At 45.2% G+C, this 18,262-nt stretch overlaps 1 protein-coding gene across 2 annotated transcripts in view; it reads right to left on the reverse strand.

Moving 5' to 3' along the window:
• Window positions 1–769: 769 nt before the first annotated feature.
• PTCHD4 (patched domain containing 4) overlaps window positions 770–18,262 on the reverse strand; it is a 67,020-nt gene continuing 49,527 nt past the window's right edge. For both annotated transcript variants that reach the window (XM_044445177.1, XM_044445176.1), the window contains exon 3: window positions 770–2,403. In XM_044445177.1, the coding sequence (XP_044301112.1) occupies window positions 770–2,403 (1,634 nt within the window). The remainder of the gene's footprint in view (window positions 2,404–18,262) is intronic.

Raw genomic sequence — 18,262 nt, forward strand, 5'->3', positions numbered from 1 at the left:
GAATGTACAGGAAGCAAAAGGACAGCACTGCAGTGATTGCAAGGAGCACTGCAGTGGCGGAGACCTGGGAATTCAAGTATACCATGTGGTAGAATCCACTGGCTCTGAGTGTCACTCTAACCATACTGAACACATTGTAAAATACCAATTTTGTAGAAGCTAAAGGTGTCCAGTAACTTTCACCCCCGTATCTGCAGTACTTATATTGTAGGGGAGCATATGCTTAGTCTTCTGAACAAGCGACACCGTTGTCAGCTGTGGCATGGAGATAGATAATGGTGCATTAGAGTAGGGAAGAACTTTGGCTTTGGTTGAATATCCATTCCCAACTGCATAGGTTTTACTTAGACCAACCTCTAAAAAACCCCAAATATGATCAGAGTTATGGACATAACTGCCTTTTGCTGTATGGTCTTGCTTCTTTTTCTAGTTTGAAACCCTTGTGACCTTTTCTACTGTTAATAACTTAAGCCAAACCTGGTAATTGTTCTGTTGGATAAAAATGCCAATAAACATTTCCCTTGGAGAAGTGATTAGATTAAAGGAAAAAAAGTATGTGGTGTTTTTTCCCCCTTCTTCACGCTTTTCTTTTTAAGGTTATCATTTTAACACTTCTACCTCCATGTGCCATAAACACTCCTTTTGGGGCTTCCTTGGTCTTGTTTCGCATGGGCCAGCACAAGCAGTGGTGATCTTTACTATCCTTTCCCTGCAGCTGTGTGTGACACTTCTTTAGTAATAAAACCCCCCACATATTTGTGTGTGATTTTCAAACTGCTGTCACATGATCAGGATTCTCCTGAATTTCAATACATTCAATTTCTTCCCGCTCCTTTCGCTTGGCCCGTTTCTTTTTCTTGTGGTGCTTTTTGGAGGGTGGGAAAAATGTGAGGAAGACGGGTAAAATAACAAAGCAGTGCAGCAGTGTGCAACCGCCAGTGAGCAGCAAGCATTTGAACAGTGTGAAGGTCAAGTTTGAAGGCACAAAAAGGAGGGGGACTAACCCAATAAGAAAAGAAGTGACATTTTGCAAAATTGCAGTTCCGTGTTCTTGAAGTGAACTTTTTATACACTGAGTTCGGGTGTGCTCAGTCGCAAGTACAAATGTGTAAAGCAGGGGTGCACAGTGGTCTATGGAAAAATTCAAAGTGTAAATAAGGCACAGTATGGAAACACAATCCATGTCTACGTTCCATAAAGTCATCAAGCCCAGGACACCCAGCTCTATGGAGGTGGCAGTAAGAATTAACCAGAAGTTCCCCAGAGGGTGAATAACCAAGAAGAAGGTAAGCAACAACACCAGCAAGATGCCAAAGCTTGCAATCAAGACAGGCATGGTCACTGAGAGGCTATATTGGTCCATGAAGACAAAGGTAGGGTTGAACACGATGAACTTGATGCTCTGTTTCAGAGACAGTGGTCTTAGCTTTTCCAGTAACTCAATAACATCTCTCTGTGTTTTTTCACTAGTCCTAGCCACAAGATACATGCGGGAAGCAATTATGTTATTCACATTTCCAGCCTTGGAGAAAATGATATCATTCTTGAAGTGCTGGAATTCTGGCTTTCTTAAGAAGGAATTTTGGAGGATGCTAAGGAAGTCACTCTTATTGGTGGCGCTAACATTCCCAGCTCTCAGAAACTGGTAATATTGCTGAAGCCAGGATAATGTGTTGAAGCCTTCACTCAGTTTCTTTAAATCATCTTGTACGGTGCCATTCCAATACTCAAGAGGTTCATAGATGTAGAACCCTATCACTGGGCTGTAATTGCTGAAGTACTTCTGTTGAACGAGAGCATAGGACACACTTGGTGAGTTGCTGGAAAGGAGATTGATCATATTGGCCCCATCACTGATCTGCAAGCAGCCCATAAAGGAGAAAGAAGCGTAAATGAGATACAGTATCACTACAAAGGGCTTAACATAGATGTTGGTAATCCATTCGTTATAATGCTCCCGTAGAAAATGTTGGATAAAGTGGTTCTGGTATGGGTCCATCTCGTGATGAGAGGAGTGTTGGTGGCCATCGCTCATCATGGTCTGGAACCAAACGGGCTTCCTTTCCAGGTATTCTGCAGAGGGGATTTTACAGCAGAAGATGCTGTGATAACGGTTCTGCTCTAACTGCCCAGCAAAGACCAGGCAGGAGCCAAAGAAGGAAAAGATATAGAAGTAGTTCAACAGAATGGAAATGCACATATTCTGGCAGAAGAGCTTCACAGCCTCAATGTTCGTGAAAGGGCTGGCCCCCATGCCAAAGGCTATGAAGTACAAGGAGCTGGTCATTGTGTAGGAAACCATAACATCAGAGTAGGCGTCTGCAACCCTGTCCTTGAATGGCAAGTTTTCTCTGGTGCGGCGCCAACCTGACAGAAGTTCAAACACTCCTTTTGTTCCATGACCTAAAGCAATGACAATGAGGAAATATATTAATTTCTTTGCACTGATGATTAAATTTCCTTCTCTGAGTGTACTCTGAGTGTGAAGAACTGGTGCAAAATGGTAGCACTTATGATGTGACCTGGTTGCCTTATATCAACTAATGGCAGAGAAGTACTTTTTTACTCATTGTATTTTTTTAGTTTTGTTCAGCAGAACCATCCATGATACTGGGGTGACAGCATGGCTGTGTGTGCTCAGAGTAACACTTTTCCAGCCAGTCCCCTGAACAGGATTCTGCAAATCGCTGGGGAAGGACCCCAAGGCGACTGCTTCTCCCTGTCTTCCTTTCTGTTTCAACAGAGTTGCTCAGCTATGAGCCTTGGGCAAACTTTTAAGGTTTTTTTTTTTTGAACGATTGGCACAAGTTCCAAAAGTGTAAAAAGGCAGGAATTCGGCTGAGATGCAAAAGACTCTTTTACCCAATAAGTGTATTGAAGAAAGAAACTTCTTCTTTTATAGAACTGCTAAAGGTGCAGGAGCTTGTCCTCTTTTGCATCTGGTAATCCTAAAACTGGGCAAATCACTCTGAAGGACTGTTGAGTGAGCAGGGAAACAATTGTTCCATCTTTGCTAGCCAGGATCCTAGTCAAAAGGTGAGGGGGAGGCAATTTTAAGCTAAAATTATTCTCTCTCTCTTTTTACACATACACACAAACACTTCTCAGGGAACACTTCAGAGTCTAAGTTTCACACTGCTCGCAATAATGATGAAAAAGCCAACAACAATACTAAGAGAATAAATAAAGTGAGAGAAATGTGTATAATGTGCTTTACAGCCTATGCTTAGTCAGGAGTTTAGTGCGGTTTGCCAAGTGTCCAGTCAGTCTCAGGGCCAGCTGCCCCATGGCTGAGCACCAGCTGAGGCCCAGGGGCCACTCACGGGGCTCTTACCAGCCCCTGCAGTCTTTTGGTCCAGTTGCTTAGACACGGAGGAGATCCCATTCAGCTTCAGCACTGATACAGGCACACCAAACATGCACTTACTGAATGAGCATATGATTTGCACTTCACTAGATTTTGAAATGCAGTTCTCTGAGCAAAAGCTGCATACAAAACTAACTATACTGGGGGGAAAGTACATGACTATTAGGGAAAGAAACATACCAAAAGCACTAAGCAAAAGGAGCATTGCTTGAACAAAATGGACATATTAGGCAAAATGCATATCAAAAATTTATCCATTAGCAGAGATGAGTACAAAAATCCACACAGCTTTAAAAAACAACTGGCCATACAGTGAATGGAAGGCTGGGAAAATGAAAAACAAAGGCACTGAACTTGCCAGATGGGCCCATCCCTCCTGCAGCTCCTCTTCCTAGCACTGCTGCCATGCCCTGCTCTTTTTCACTTGGGAAGCAGCAAGAGGAGTAGGGCTGGAGAGCGAGGACTGCCCGGGCTTCTCCCCATCCCTCTCCTGGGAGGGTTAGCGACTGACCCAGAGGGAGAGGCAAGTGAAGAGGCTGCCCTGCTGGGGAGCACCTGGCCCAAGCTCCCCACTGTTGCGCTGAAAGAACAGCCAGGGTTACACCTGAAATGCAGCATGTCCCCCTCTCCGCTCTGAACAGAGGACTTCACTTGGTTTTCAACTCCACTTGTTGGAGTGGCCTGCAAACTGCTGGTGCATAGATTTACTCCACACCGAGTCCCACTGTGCTTATTCACTAGGACATCTTTCATTAGCCCTTGTTAAAATGATCAGACAATTATTGAATAGGCGACTTACTGTACAAAGTAACTTTTTGTACATGTTGCTTTTTGTGCTACAAATGTAAATGCTGTGTAATATTTGAGCTTCTTGTGTGTGAGTATTTGGCTGAGTGATTCTTTGTCACGGAGGGGTGATCAGCTTTAAACCTGGAAAGAAAGCAACAGCCTAGAACAAACAAAAAGGACAGAAAAATCATGTCAAGTGTCTATTAATCTAGATAAAATCAACTGATTGCAAAAGCATAGCAGAACTGGATGCGCAGGTGACTATTAGGAAAAATGCTTGGCCACCAAGGCCAGTCCGGGTTTACATATTGTTGCATTTATAAATCACAGTGGCCACTTGACTCCAAACCTAGCTCCTTCGCCTAGAAATGCTGCAAATCTGAGATCAGATCCACCTTCTTGGAGAACATACTTGTTTGAGACACAAACCGCTGCCACTGTCTTCAGAAGCGGTTCCAGTGGAGCTGGGAGAAACCGCAGCAGTCCAGCGAAAGCAGTGGGGGTGAGTGGGCACGAGGGCCTTGTGCTGTGCAGGCTCTGACTGCATGAAGGATGGAACTTGGATTCTCACCAAGAAGGCTTGATCAGATTTTTAGTGTTCTTGAACGAGCCTGAAAACATGTTAAGAAGAATTTCACCACAAGACAGTGTTGGCGAAATCCAAATAAATCTTTATGGAGAAAGATTGCTTATATGTGCCTTTGTGAGTATCCCTGCTCCTCTTGCCCAGAAAGAAGCAGAATTTCAAGCCAGAATCCTTTTTCCCTGAAGGTTTATCATTCATCTCTCCCTTTAAGAGACTGGGACTCTCCACTCGCCTGAGGCAGCTGCTACATTTAGTTGCAGAGTTAATCCTCTGCAGAATGCCCTCCCAAGGAAAAGTTAATTCTGTCTATTCTCCTGCTGGCAGCAGCAAGCTGAGCTGACTGGTTTTCCAAGAAATGTTGTAATCACACTTGCTCATATGTTCAAGCTCACACCCAGTGATTCATGTGCCTTTCTGATTGTCATGTCAATGTCAATATCCTGTAATCACCAATATTTGCTGTACTGTTGCGTTATGCCCCCTCTGCAGATTTCTTACATTGTTTTGACTATGAATATATTACGTGCTCATAATTTGCTCATCATCAACCCTGTTCCTGCGTGTGACTCAAAACCTATAAAACACTCTGTATATGTTCTGGAATTTTGCAGTTGATGAGCACACCTCTGCCCGACAACACTGCTTATAAGGTTTGTCTCTGCAGAGGGGTCTTCTGGGTGTTCTCACCAATAAAACTTCTGAGGTTCATACTATAGTCATCTCCCTGTGGACCCGAGCATACATTCTCATAGACTGCTAAAATGGGATTCCCTGGCAACAGCAAACTATCCAATGGCTGCAGTTGAAGCTATCTCCAGCTTATTTGTACAAGTAACATATACAGTAACTGTACTTTAGATTGATGACAGGCATATGCACTGCTCCCCTGTACATTTCAATTCAATAGGAATTTGGCTGTTGATTTCTTCAGGAATAGACTAGGTCACTTAAAACAGCCCAGGTTTCAGTCTTCCTGCTGCTTGCCCAACTGGGCATCCATTGTCCTTTCAGAGATGGATGGATTAACTTTTGCTTTTTGCCAGGCCAAGTAAGCACAGCCAGCCAGGGAGAAGGAAGTCAAAATTAGCTTTGCTTTCATTTGCCAAGAAAAGGGATGGGAAGAGTGGCTAAACAGAGGTGTATGGGTTATACTTTTTATATTCCCCATGCACCTGTAGATTCTACATGTCCAGCAAGACCTCCTTGGACTGCAAATGTTCTCTGACTGCTCATGTCCCGTCTTTGCTGTGCCACAAGCCTCTCTTCTGGAAACAGGCGACTGGCCTGGTAATACTAGGCTTTTACCATAGTCTGCATCCTGACTGCTTCGGCCTTAGTCTGACCCCAGGTTGGATTTGTCCATGTTTGCATTCAGTACAGAGTCTCACCAAGCTAGAGAGACAGACCAAAGCTTTGGTTATAGTTGCATCTAAACCACTGGGCCTCCCATTCTTTCCAGTTCAGCTAAGGCTGGGGCTGTAGAGGAATTTGAGCAAGTTTTGACTTTCAAGGGGAAATATGAACATACTTAGGATGGCCCTTAGACAACTGCAAGAAATGAAAAGCTTTTCTCTCAGGGCAGAGAGTGCTTCTGGGCATCAACATTTAAATGCTCTTCAGGAATTGGATGTATGTGTACTTCCAGATGGATGGAGCTTGGTGCTCAAAACAGAGCAGGAGAGACTGAGCCAATGTATTTAGTTAAGCAAAGATGATCATATTTTTGTGTGCATGCACACATGCTCATGTGCACTGCATGTGCTTGCAGTACCGGTGGTTTTATTTGTTAGGATTCCTTAGGGAAGGTTCCCAAACGATAGCAGGCTTGATGCTCTGAAGGTCGGGGGAAGCAGGCTGTCAACCAAGTGAGGGACAGATAACACCAGAGAGTCTAACAGCTTGGCAACCTGGTGTCCACCAGGATGGTCTACAGTCAGGAATTCTGAAAATTATAGTCCAAAAGACATCTGGAGGAGAGGCAGGTGAGCCAGAGGCAAATGGACTATTCCAGAAATGAAAGGGATCCACTTTCTGGAGCAGTAACAGAGAACAAGCACAGAGAACTGTTTTGCAGAGCATCTTCTACAACAGGTGACAAGCTGCTATTCAGAAACTGCTGCCTTGGTTGCTTGAATCACCTGCTGGGGCTTATAATACTGCCCAGGTGGTGGCTCTAGATACAGCTAGCATAGCGGAGTCAGCTGGTGAGATTTTTAGAATGTATGGCAAGATTTTATTCCTGCCTTCAGAACACTCCCTCAAAGCCATGGACAAGTGATAAATGCTGAATATTATTAGCTATACTACTGTTTGAAAATGTGCTTTCTAGCCATGTGCAGTTATGGTACAAAAGGGGTTTGCTTTTAAAAGGTCAGCATATTGCCAAGAAGTTACAGATAAAGATGCTTCAAAATGCCCAGCTTTTGGATCTCGGCAGCAGCTTGTGGAGAGATTGTGGAGAGAGTGGCCAGGGAATTTGCGAAGACAAGGCAGGAGTTTGGGCAGAGGATTGGGGGAGGAGTGGAGAGCAAGGGAGGTGGGGCTAGAAAGGCTAGAGAGGCCCAGGAGGAGGCGGGGGGGGGGCAGTGGCCTCTGAGGTTTATAAAGCCTCTCTCAACTGTTGGTGACACCAACAGACAATGCGGGAAGGGCCTTGTTGCTTCGTTGCAGCCTGTGTTGCCCGGGGACTCTCTTCCCCAGGGACTTTGTCTTCACCAAGGGAGTGTGGTTCTCAGCCCCAAGCAAGGGTCGCATAGTGCAGGCAAGACAAGGGTGCAGAGGGCAAGTAGAAACAAGGCTCTCTGAGGGAGTTGCCTATGCCAGGCCAGGAGACGACCATGGCAGGAGTGATGGTTACCTGAAGCTCCTGCGCAATGTTTGTCTACCTTCCCCAGGAGGAGCCGGGATGCACTTGCACTAAGTGCAAGCTGGTGTCCCTCCTTGAGGAAAAGGCGAAGGGTCTGGAGGATGCCATCGGCTCCATCCGGGAGATAAGGAAGGGGGAACAGCTCCTGGACATTGCCCAGGAGGTCCTCCAGGCCAAGCAGAGGCAGCCCCCTTCCAGGCAGGATGAAGGGGAAGGGATCACCCCTTGATTCCCTAATCAGCTGAGGAGACATGGAGGCATGTCACCCTAAGGAGGCAGAGGCTTGCACCGCACCATCCATCTCCAGGCACTGATTTGAAAATGAGAATAGGTTTTCTCTTCTGGAACAGGCAGGGGCCTGCCTGCTTGGGAGGCCCAGCCCCAGGTCAGATGCAGGCAGGAGGCCATTGTCAGAGACTGAGGGCTGAGGTACAGCCCCCCAATCTCCACCAGATGGGAGAGGAAGGTGGGTCATTATTGTCGGGGACTCCTTACTATGGGCTACTGAGGTGGCAGTGTGCTGGCTGGATCTAGGGGTGAAGGAGGTCTGCTGTCTGCCAGACACATGCATCTGGCATGTGATAGACAGACTGGAGCATCTTCTTCCCTTGGGGGATCATCAGTTACTCCTGGTGATCCATATGGGGACACACGACATGGTCAGGCAGGGGATGGGTAGGATCACTCAGGACTTCGAGGCTCTGGGCAAGAGACTCAAGGTCCTGAAGATTCAGGTGGCCTTTTCCTTGCTCTTGCCTGTCTGTGGACATGGGCTGACCAGGGAGGAGAGGGTTGCAGAGATGAATGACTGGCTGAGGGCCTGCTGTCAGAAGGAATGCTTCAGGTTCCTTGATCAGGGCAACCGGTTGCTTGGCAATGGACTTCTGGTGAGGGACGGGGTGCACCTCACCAGGAGGAGGAAAGTGACTTTTGGGAATGCTCTAGTTGGCTTCAACCTGAGACCTTTAAATGGATCGGGGGTGGGGGGATTAGGGCCCTCAGAAACCAATCATGAAGCCAATCATGATTCGACTAGTGAAGGAACAAGACCAGGGTCTCAGGGGCAGGATGTTGTAGGGACTGCAAGGACTGGCATGACTACTGCACAGAGGTTTCCTGCTGTGCCAGGGAGGCTGGGAGGAAGGAGGAGGTCAGGGGAGCCAGGGAAAGGGTTCATGAGAAAGAGCTGCTATGTGTGCACACCAGTGCTAGGAGCATGGGAAACAAGCAGGAAGAGCTTGAGGCTCTTCTGGAAATAGATGGGTACAACCTGGTGCGGATTATGGTGGGATGAAATGCAGGACTGGAATAACAACATAGAAGGGTATGCTATGGGAAGGTCAGGAAGGGAAAGGGGAGGGGGTGTAGCACTTTAATTATTTACTTATTGATTTTAAACTTTTATGTCCCACCCTTCACAGTGTCTCGGGGTGGTAAGAGTATCTCAGGGCAGTGAATGTTAAAGAAGGGATAGGATCTAGAGGTGGTCAAGTATCTGATACTGGTGTATATTACTGGCCACCAGTTCAACTTGAGACCCTGGATGATACCCTGATAGACCAGATTGGAAGGGTATCCCAGGGGAGGGACATGATCATAATGGGAGACTTTAACTTCCCTGATATTAGTTGGGAGATGCACTGAGCGGCAGCAGCTAGGCCCCATTGCTTCCTAGGAACTATGGAGGGAGAGTTTTTCACCCACAGGATCCAAGAGGCAACAAGGGGGTGGAGGTGGGGAGAACATCCTAGACTTGGTTCTGATCAACAGGAAGAATCTGGTGGATGATGTGCAGATTAGGGGAGCTCTGGATGCAAGTGACCACTCCATCGTATTCTCTGAGATCAGGGGACTGGGGATGAGTGGGAGGTCAAGTTCTAGGAGCTGGGACTTCTTAAGGGCCAACTTCAGTCAATTGAAGGCCAGGCTGGAGGAAGTCTTCTGGGAGAGGGCAAGGGAGTCCAGGAGGGGTGGGAAGCTCTAAAAAGGGAGGCCTTGCAGGTGGAAGCCTTAACGATACTGCTGATTAGCAAAATGGGGAGGTGTAAGAGGGCATCACAGTGGATGTGAAGAGAGGTGGTAAGAGAGATTAGAAGGAAGAGAGACCTTCACAGGAAATGGACACTGGGGCAAATGGACAAAAGGGTATACCAGTAGGCTGCAGCACAAGGCAAAGAATTCTTCACAAGGCTAAGGCTGATTATGAGCTGAAACTTGTGAAATATGTCAAGAGCAACAAAAAGGGCTTCTACCTTCATGTAAGTAGAAAGAGGAAGGGGAGACAGGTGGTGGGACCACTTAAAAGAAGGGAGGGGATCTCATAACAGGCGTAAGGGAACAGGAAGAGATGTTAAATGATTGTTCTGTTTCTGTGTTCTCCTCAAAGCAGGTTGTGGAGATCTACCTGGGGGATCTACCTCCTGACATTCCGGAGGACTGGAGGGTGGCTTCAGTGGTTCCAATCTTCAAAAAGGGTAGCTGAGGGAATATGGAGAATTACAGGCCAGCTAGCCATACATCCATTCTGGGAAAGACAATGGAAAGGCTCAGAATAGGGAAAGCTCTAGAAACTCTAGATAGGGAATGAAGGTTGGCAGCCACGCAGCATGGATTCTGAAAACCTTGTGGGATTCTATGATAAAGACTCAAGGTGGCTAGACAGTGGGGACACCATGGATGTCTTTTACCTGGATTTCAGCAAGGCCTTGGACAAAGTGCCCCATGATGTCCTGGTCGAGAAATTGAGGAGTTTTGAGATAGACCAATGCACTGTCTGATGGATTAGGGCACGGTTGACAGACTGCAAGCAGATGAGTGACTATTTATTTATTTAAAACTTTTATATGCCGTCCTTTATGTATAACATCTCAGGACAGCTTACAGCATTAAAATCCAAATCCAATAAAACTATCAGTGGGGAAGGATCAGGATGGCAGCTGGTGATGAGGAGAGTCCCCTAGGACTCAGTTCTGGAATCGATTCTGTTCAACCTTTTTATCAATGACCTGGAGAAAGGGATAACCAATCTGCTGACTAAATTTGTGGATGATACCAAAGTGGGGGTGGTGGCCACAACAGAGGAGCAGGTGATCCAGATCCAGAAGGATTTCGATAGGCTGTGGAAATGAGTGGGGGACAACAGGATGGCATTCAATGCAGATACGTGCAAGGTCTTGCACTTGGGAGGCAGGAATAGATGTCACAGGTACAGAATAGGGGACAAGTGGCTGGAGAGCAGCACTTGTCAAAGGGATCATGGGGTTCTTGTTGACAGCAGGCTGAACATGAGCCAGCAATGTGTCACAACAGTTAAGGATGGCTTACCCTTGGATATATAGCCAGAAGTGTGGCTTTCAGATCTAGGGAAGTGTTGATACCACTCTATACAACTCTGGTGTGCCCACAATTGGAATGCTGCATCCAGTTCTGGGCTCCACATTACAGGAGAGACATCGCTAGGTTAGAATCAGACTAGTACAGGGTCATGAGAATGGTAGACAAGTTGGGAAGGATGACATATGAGGAGAGATTGAGGGCACTGGGTCTTTTCAGCCTGGAGAAGAGGGGCTCTAAGGGGATCTTTTAGCAACTTCTAGCTATGTGAGGGGATAGCATGTGGAAGAGGGCTGTGCTTTGTTCTTCCCTGCAGTGGAGGGCAGGACACGTTCCAATGGGGCAAAGCTCAAGGAGCCCGGTTTTAGGTTGGATGTCAGGAAGTACTTGGATAGGGTATGGGCTTCCGAGGGAGGTGGTTGAGGCCCCATCAGTGAGGGTGTTCAAGGAAAGATAGAACAAGCACATGGTAGGGATTACATGAACGGAGCTGGCTGGAACCGGAAGTCAGACTAGATGGCCTGGGAGGCCCCTTCTGACTCACTCTGTTTCTTAGTTTCTATTTCCACAATAGATATCAAAGTATTAAGCACAGCATCCATTTGGTGGTCAGGACTTAGCAGACAAATAGAACAGCTGAAAATTGCATGAAATGCGTCACTGCAAGGAAGCAGGCTCCTGAAACTTTATTCTCTGTCTAAGAAACCTAGATTGGTTTGTCTGGAAAAGGAATACATACATAGTAGTCATTGGTTATTTATCCAGATATATTGCGCTTGCTTTCCTTTCTTGAGTTTGGCACACCAAGTCACACCAAGTCACCCAAAAACTGAAAGGCATACTTGTCAGACATGGAGTTCCAGTTGTGTTGTCCACATCCACTCATGGTAATTCACCATGGCAAGTTTGATCTTTAAGAACCACTGCAAGGAATAAAACTTTGCTCTATTGCTTCTCTGTACCACTATGGCTTATTGTGTTGTCCAAAACCATGCTTCTAGTTTCCACAGCCCTACTATGCAACTATCACAGAGTACCCTGGAAAGAGTGGCAACTGCAGGAGCAGCTCTAGCCATCCTACCTCTATGCATGGACCAATGAGGAAGAGGTAAGCAACATAGGAAGAGAGTGATGCACCTTGGGATTGACTTGTAGGCACAGTGGCTAATGGGATACATGCCAACAGTGGAAGGAAGATGGAAGCCATGATAAAGTAGAAGCCACTTGATTGTCTGTCAGGTAGATCATGGCAAAAAACTGGAAAGCATGGTGACCACACAGGGTTGTTTGTCATGTTGTGTGAACATAGCCACTGTTCAGATATATAGATTTTGTCAGATTATCACAAAGACTGGAATTTTAAACAACAGTACATTAATAATTTGGCACCCCACTATCCCGAACACTATTTCAGTATGCTCTGTGTGGAGTGTGAAAGTTGAAATTTAATGTGGTAGTAAAGAAAGAGAATTGTAGAATGATAAGTAATGGTTCTGTATGGGTTAAAGGAAGACTGAATGAATAGAGAAGGAAATCTTTCTTTTAGGGGATGCACTTCAGTTTCTACTTCACCACAGCTTTCAGTCTGTCATTCATACTCTCTCCATAGAGGTTCTTCAGATAAAAGCAGGTAATTCTAAAAGCTGGTGAAAATTCCAATGAAGGAAATTTTGAAAGCATCATTTAAACAAGATAGCATAAGCATCTGCACTATGAAAGGACTGAACTATCCTCTGATAGTGAGCTGATATTTCTTATGGTATTTTCTTCCAGTTCTTCCTTCTTAATTTTTTATTCACGGGAACCTTGGAAACCTTCTGACTGCCTTGCAATTGCCTCTGCTTAATTTAAAATTTTAAAATATTTTTAGCAACTGAAGAGCAAGAACAAGTAATCACTTTCTTTGAAGTAGCAAATGTCACCAGTGTAGTGATAATTTCTTCCACTTTTGCTTTTAAATGTAAAATGAACATTATTTCTTCTCTATTAATCAGAAGCTATTGTAATATAATCCCGGGTAGTATAAGCTCATGCATGTTGCAGAAATGATTAATTATTAAAGCCGTTCTGTAACATTCCTGCTCCTGCCCCAATTATTAAGAGTTATTTGAACATCTCTGGAGGAAGCTGAAACTGACCCTTCACTGGTTTTCATCTTATTTCTCGCTGTAATCTGACTTAAACATTAGAAAATTACAGACTCTAAAATGAGGAAAGGGGCATATAAACTATGGGCACCTTTAAGTTCTGAAACATTTGATCATCTAAGGAAGCTTAAAATATATGCAAGTCAATAAAAATGATGTTAGCACAGATTTACATATTTGTTTAAGATAAGGCCCAGTGGGGAAAGAGGCATAGTACTGAAGTCGTAAGAAGTATACTGCATTCCAACTACATAATGTAGTTTTACTGTAGGCCATTTATATTTCTGGATTTGTAACTAAAACACATGTCAGAGAGTGTCTGTGTACAGTTGATAGCCCATCAGTAAGATACGGAGTTTTGCTTCTGGCAACCCCACAGTGGAAAAATGTAGCCTATCTTCACCAATACAGAAGACATATTTGGTTTTCAGTAGGTGTGGGATTAATCCAGGAATTGATGCAGGTAAGACTTTTATCTGTTTTGAGTAGATGTGGTCTGGGGTTCATAGGATACTGAAGAGAGCCAGCAATGAAAATAATTGTATGATAGAAATGCCAAGAAAGAGAATTTAATCTCAATATGCATGATGCACAGTGGATGTAGACGCATAAAGATTCAGTAAGGCTTAACCGGATGCAACTTCCAAGGGAAACTTGGTTGGATCTAAGTTTGAGTCATTCAGCATATTTCGAACAAACCCATTAAAATCAGTGGGACTAAGTTACTCATGACTAACTTGAGTCTCATTTATTTCAGTGAGCCAAAACATTCTCAAATATTTTGGAGGGGCTGAAGATGTATGGGAAATTATAATCCTACATAGTGGGAAGATAACTGTGGAAATAATTATTGAAAATATTTTGAAAATATATTGTGGAAATAATTATTGAAAATATACACACACATATATATTAATTATATAATAGGACAGGATATTATAGAATATTATAATTAGGGTTATAATACAACTAGATCCTTTTAGAATGTGCAAAAGGACAATTGGAAAAAATGTTTGTGTAGTTTCTTATGTTAGGAGCAGCACTGATCTTTCTATTCAAATCTGGATAAGAGATCAGCTTCAGTCTGTGGAAATCTGGAGATTTGGAATACTTTGTTGCTGAATTATGGGAAGACTCTCCTCCTCCTCCTCCTCTAGAAAGGTGGATTCCGTTTATGCAGTTTGGTGATATCAAGTGCTGCCTAGTTAACTCTGATTTATGGCACCCCCAGAAATGAAAGTCCTCCTGTCCTTCCCACAGCAGCCCTGCTCAGCTTTTCTAAGTTCAAGGCTGTGGTTTCCTTTCTGGATTCTGTCCATTTCGTATTTGGATTTATGCAGTACTGAACAAAATTTAGCCCTGGAGAGTCACTTACATTGGCAATATCAGCAATCCTGAATTAACTGGTCTGTTCCAGAATTAATGATTTGTACTTTCTTTGAAATGAAATGATAAAATGTGTGACTGATACGACTGAAGGTGTGTGAGAGCGAGATGTTCCACAGCACAACCCTCCTCATGCAGTTACAGATTTGGTGAAAGAGCAGTGGGACCCCGTTGTGCTGATATTCCTGTCATCTGCAATTCAGTGGAATGTGAAGGTGACCTGTGCACATAAATAATGCACAGGTAGCCCCCTTTCACAATTAGCTGATGGGGACATGATCAGTAAGCATGTGCCAGTGAGGGTCATTGAGGGCAGGCACACGCTCACTCCTAACTCGCACGTCTGAGAAACACAAGAAGGCAGTTCATTCCGTCTTTGGGAGGCATCCCCAACCCTTTTGACTCTGTGCATACATTTGAAAACTTAGGGCAACCCAGTGGGATGGATGCATGAGATGAAACACCAGCTTCACTTTCTAAGAAGGCCTCCGAGACTCACACAGGGGCTTGCGCCTCTCAAGAAAATCAGGATGGAGCCAGTGCTTCCTTGTGCCACATGTCAGAAAATAAAAATCTGCAGAAATGAACAGAGGTGCCCACAAGCTGGTGGGGTCCACATGGGGAGCCCCAAGTCCTCTTCATATGCAAATGTGTTCGTGTGTTAATATCTGCCTCAGAAACTCTGCTTTTAGGCCTGCTGGCCTAAGAGGACAGAAGAGGCAGGGCCTTTTGGAAGGTGCCCCACATTTCTGGAACTCCCTCTCCACTGAGCTTAAAATAGGATTAAAAAAAATTCTGTCTGGCTTTTTCATAAATTATCTCCCTCTGAACTTTTGAAACTAAGTGTAATCCATAGGGTGTAATCCTATGCTTATTAGGCAAAAAAGGCAGGTTGCTTACCTGTAACTGCCATTCTTCGAATGGTCACCTGTGCATTCAGACATGGGGTGGGGGGGGGAGCGCTGTGCACATGCATGCAGCCCGTTCAGGAAGCTTTCCAAGTTCCTTGAGTAGTGTTCAGCAGGAGCCCCTCCCACCTGGCCCTCCGTTCGGAAGCACTGAGACTGCCATTGGGCCCCTCTGTCCCCTGGAGCGGGCACCTGGCAGCCACAGGGCAACACCAAGAGAGGCTGGTGGGCAGGTTTGTGTGAGTGCACAGATGGCTACTCAAAAAATGACGCTGACAGGTAAGCAACCTGCCTTTCCTGTTCGTGGTCTCTGCATCACACAGGTGGGCAACTGGCACTGAGCTTACCTCATGGGTGCAGGTGGTGTTGCTACTGGAAGACTGGGGATGGGGCTGCCCTGCCGAAGGCCACCTGGCTCTGCCCAGGTGTCAAGGCAGCGGTGCCATACAAAACCCATGGCTGGTGGGTTCAAACATCTTGCGGCCCTGCAGAAGTCAGGCAGGGGCACTCCGGGATAAAGAGCTGTGTCTGTGGCTGTTGCTCACATGGACTGAACTAAGAATAAACTGAGGCTAGTGAAGGATGCTAAAAGCAACAAAAAAGCCACCTTTAGATATGTCCAAAGGAAAAGGCAGAGGAAAGAAATGGGGGGACAACTACTCAATGTGGATGGCAAAATATAACAGATGGCAAGAAAAGGCAGAAATGCTCAATTCCTACTTTGGCTTAGTCCTCTTGTAAAAGAAAATCTATGACCTTTTTGATGAAGGGGAATTACAAGCTGAGGGAGCAGGATGGCAACTCAAGATTGATAGGCAGATGGTCAAGGATCCTCTAATCAGGTTGAATGAGTTTAAATCTCCAGGGCCCGATGAACTCCATGCTAGAGTCATCAAGAATCTGGAGGAAGAACTTTCAGAGCCACTGTCTATTATCTTTAAGAAATCATGGAGGACAGGGGAAATTCCAGATGACTGGAGAAGAGCTAATGTCATCCCTACCTTCAAGAAAGGGGAGGTCGGAGGAGGAGCTGGGAACTATGGACCAGTCAGTCTGACATCAATCCTTGGGAAAATTCTGGAGCAGTCAGCGTGCTAACAAAACAATGTAGGACAAGGCACCTTGAAAAGTTACAGGATGCCAGATTCTGGCTAGGTATCAGGAAAAATGTGCTGATCGGATGACAACAGGACCAATTTCCCTGGGACATTTTGGGCTCTTCCACCCTAGAGAAATTCAAGATGCAACTGGTCAGTCATCTGAGACAGATACTCTGGGGTTCTACACTGAGCAGGGATTGGAGTCAGTGGCCCTCCGGCCCCTTTCAACTCTGCTATTCTATGATTGTATGAAAGTTTTCATAAACAGTAGTTACTGTTCTACTTCAGAAACGTAGAACTCTTGCAGAATCCATTTATGAAGAATTAGTACCCTGACCAAACCAAAAATTTTCATCATTTAGTCTTTAAATTGTAAGCCTTCTCTAGAGTGATTAATGCCATTTTAAAATGTCTTTAAAACAATTTTAATGCCAACTATATTAAGAATTGGGATACTGCTAAGATAGCCCCCTTCCATTATACGTATTCTGCTCCTTTACAACCTATTATAATGTTTTGATAATTTCTCTTTTTGGGGAGCATTAACCTGTTCTTCCAAATTCTGTTGCTTTCTGGACAGGTTAAATGTCTTTTCTGTAATTCAAGAAATGCTTTATATGAAGATAGGCAGCAGATTGGTTTTTTGGGTTCAATTTACAATTTTAAAGCCCAGAACCGGCCAACGATGGAGATTTGCTAGGCAATTTGATGCAGAGGTGAGCAACCTTTCCAGGACTAAAGGGCAGATTCTTGTCCAGGAAAGTGCATGCCAGGGGCAGGTAGACCTCCCCAGTTTGGAGCAGGGAACTCTTTCTTTGTCTCCCTCCCTCCCTCCCTAGCAGAATACAGGAAGCTGCCTGATGCTGAGTCAGATCATTATGCCCTCTAGCCCAGGATCTGTCAACACTGATGGGCAGCAATGGCTCTCCAGAGTTTTAGGCATGCTCCTTCTCAGCCCTACTTCCCCTCAATCTCACCCCACACCTCTGAAAGGCCTCCCCCGTTCCAAGGCAGCTGGTTCCCATTCTCTGTCTGGGAATCCTCACTGGGGAGCCTGGGAGCCTCTGCTCCCTCTGCCACCGCCTCCTCAGAAACAGACAAAACAGACAACTTTCCTCCAGTCCAAGCTACACAGGCATGCTGTTGACGTGTGAATTTGTTACCGCATGTCCTCATGCTCACCTCTTAGGGAGGCTGGTGGATTTTTCCACAAGGAAGCACCATGGGCTGCATTCAAAAAGCGAAGTTCTCAAGCCTGAATGGTTCTGTCTGTGTGTTTCAGCTGACAGTCTGACTGCGCATCCACTCTGCACTTAAAGAAGGCGCTGCTCCTTCTCTGGATCCATTAACACCTCTTGGGTATTTTGGTGTGATGAACAGCAGAATTTGGCTCTGCAGGACATGTAGTGGGTTTTATTATTGTTGGGCCTGCAGGTGTCCCTAGGCTTTTTTTTTTAATTAAATAAAAATACAGATGTTCTCATAAATGTTTTCTGTTGTGGCTGAAGGAAAGGGGTCCTTCAGCCAGTAGCAGACTATGATAAATGATTCCTTCTTGCACCCCAATCCTCAGCCACACCTCTAAGGCAGACATAAAAATCATAGATGGCCCTGATGATGTTTCCAAGGTTCGTGGAAATGTGTGCAGAGACAAGCTTTCAGCATGTGGGACTGCTTCACAGACAAGCATGCGTGTGCACTGAAGCACATCACCTGATACCTTGAATGTGTGAATGAACCATCACAGATCAAAGATCATGAATCATTTTATCATGTTTCC

This window comes from Varanus komodoensis, unplaced genomic scaffold, assembly GCF_004798865.1.
Source record: "Varanus komodoensis strain SLA01 unplaced genomic scaffold, ASM479886v1 scaffold47, whole genome shotgun sequence".
NCBI lineage: Eukaryota > Metazoa > Chordata > Lepidosauria > Squamata > Varanidae > Varanus > Varanus komodoensis.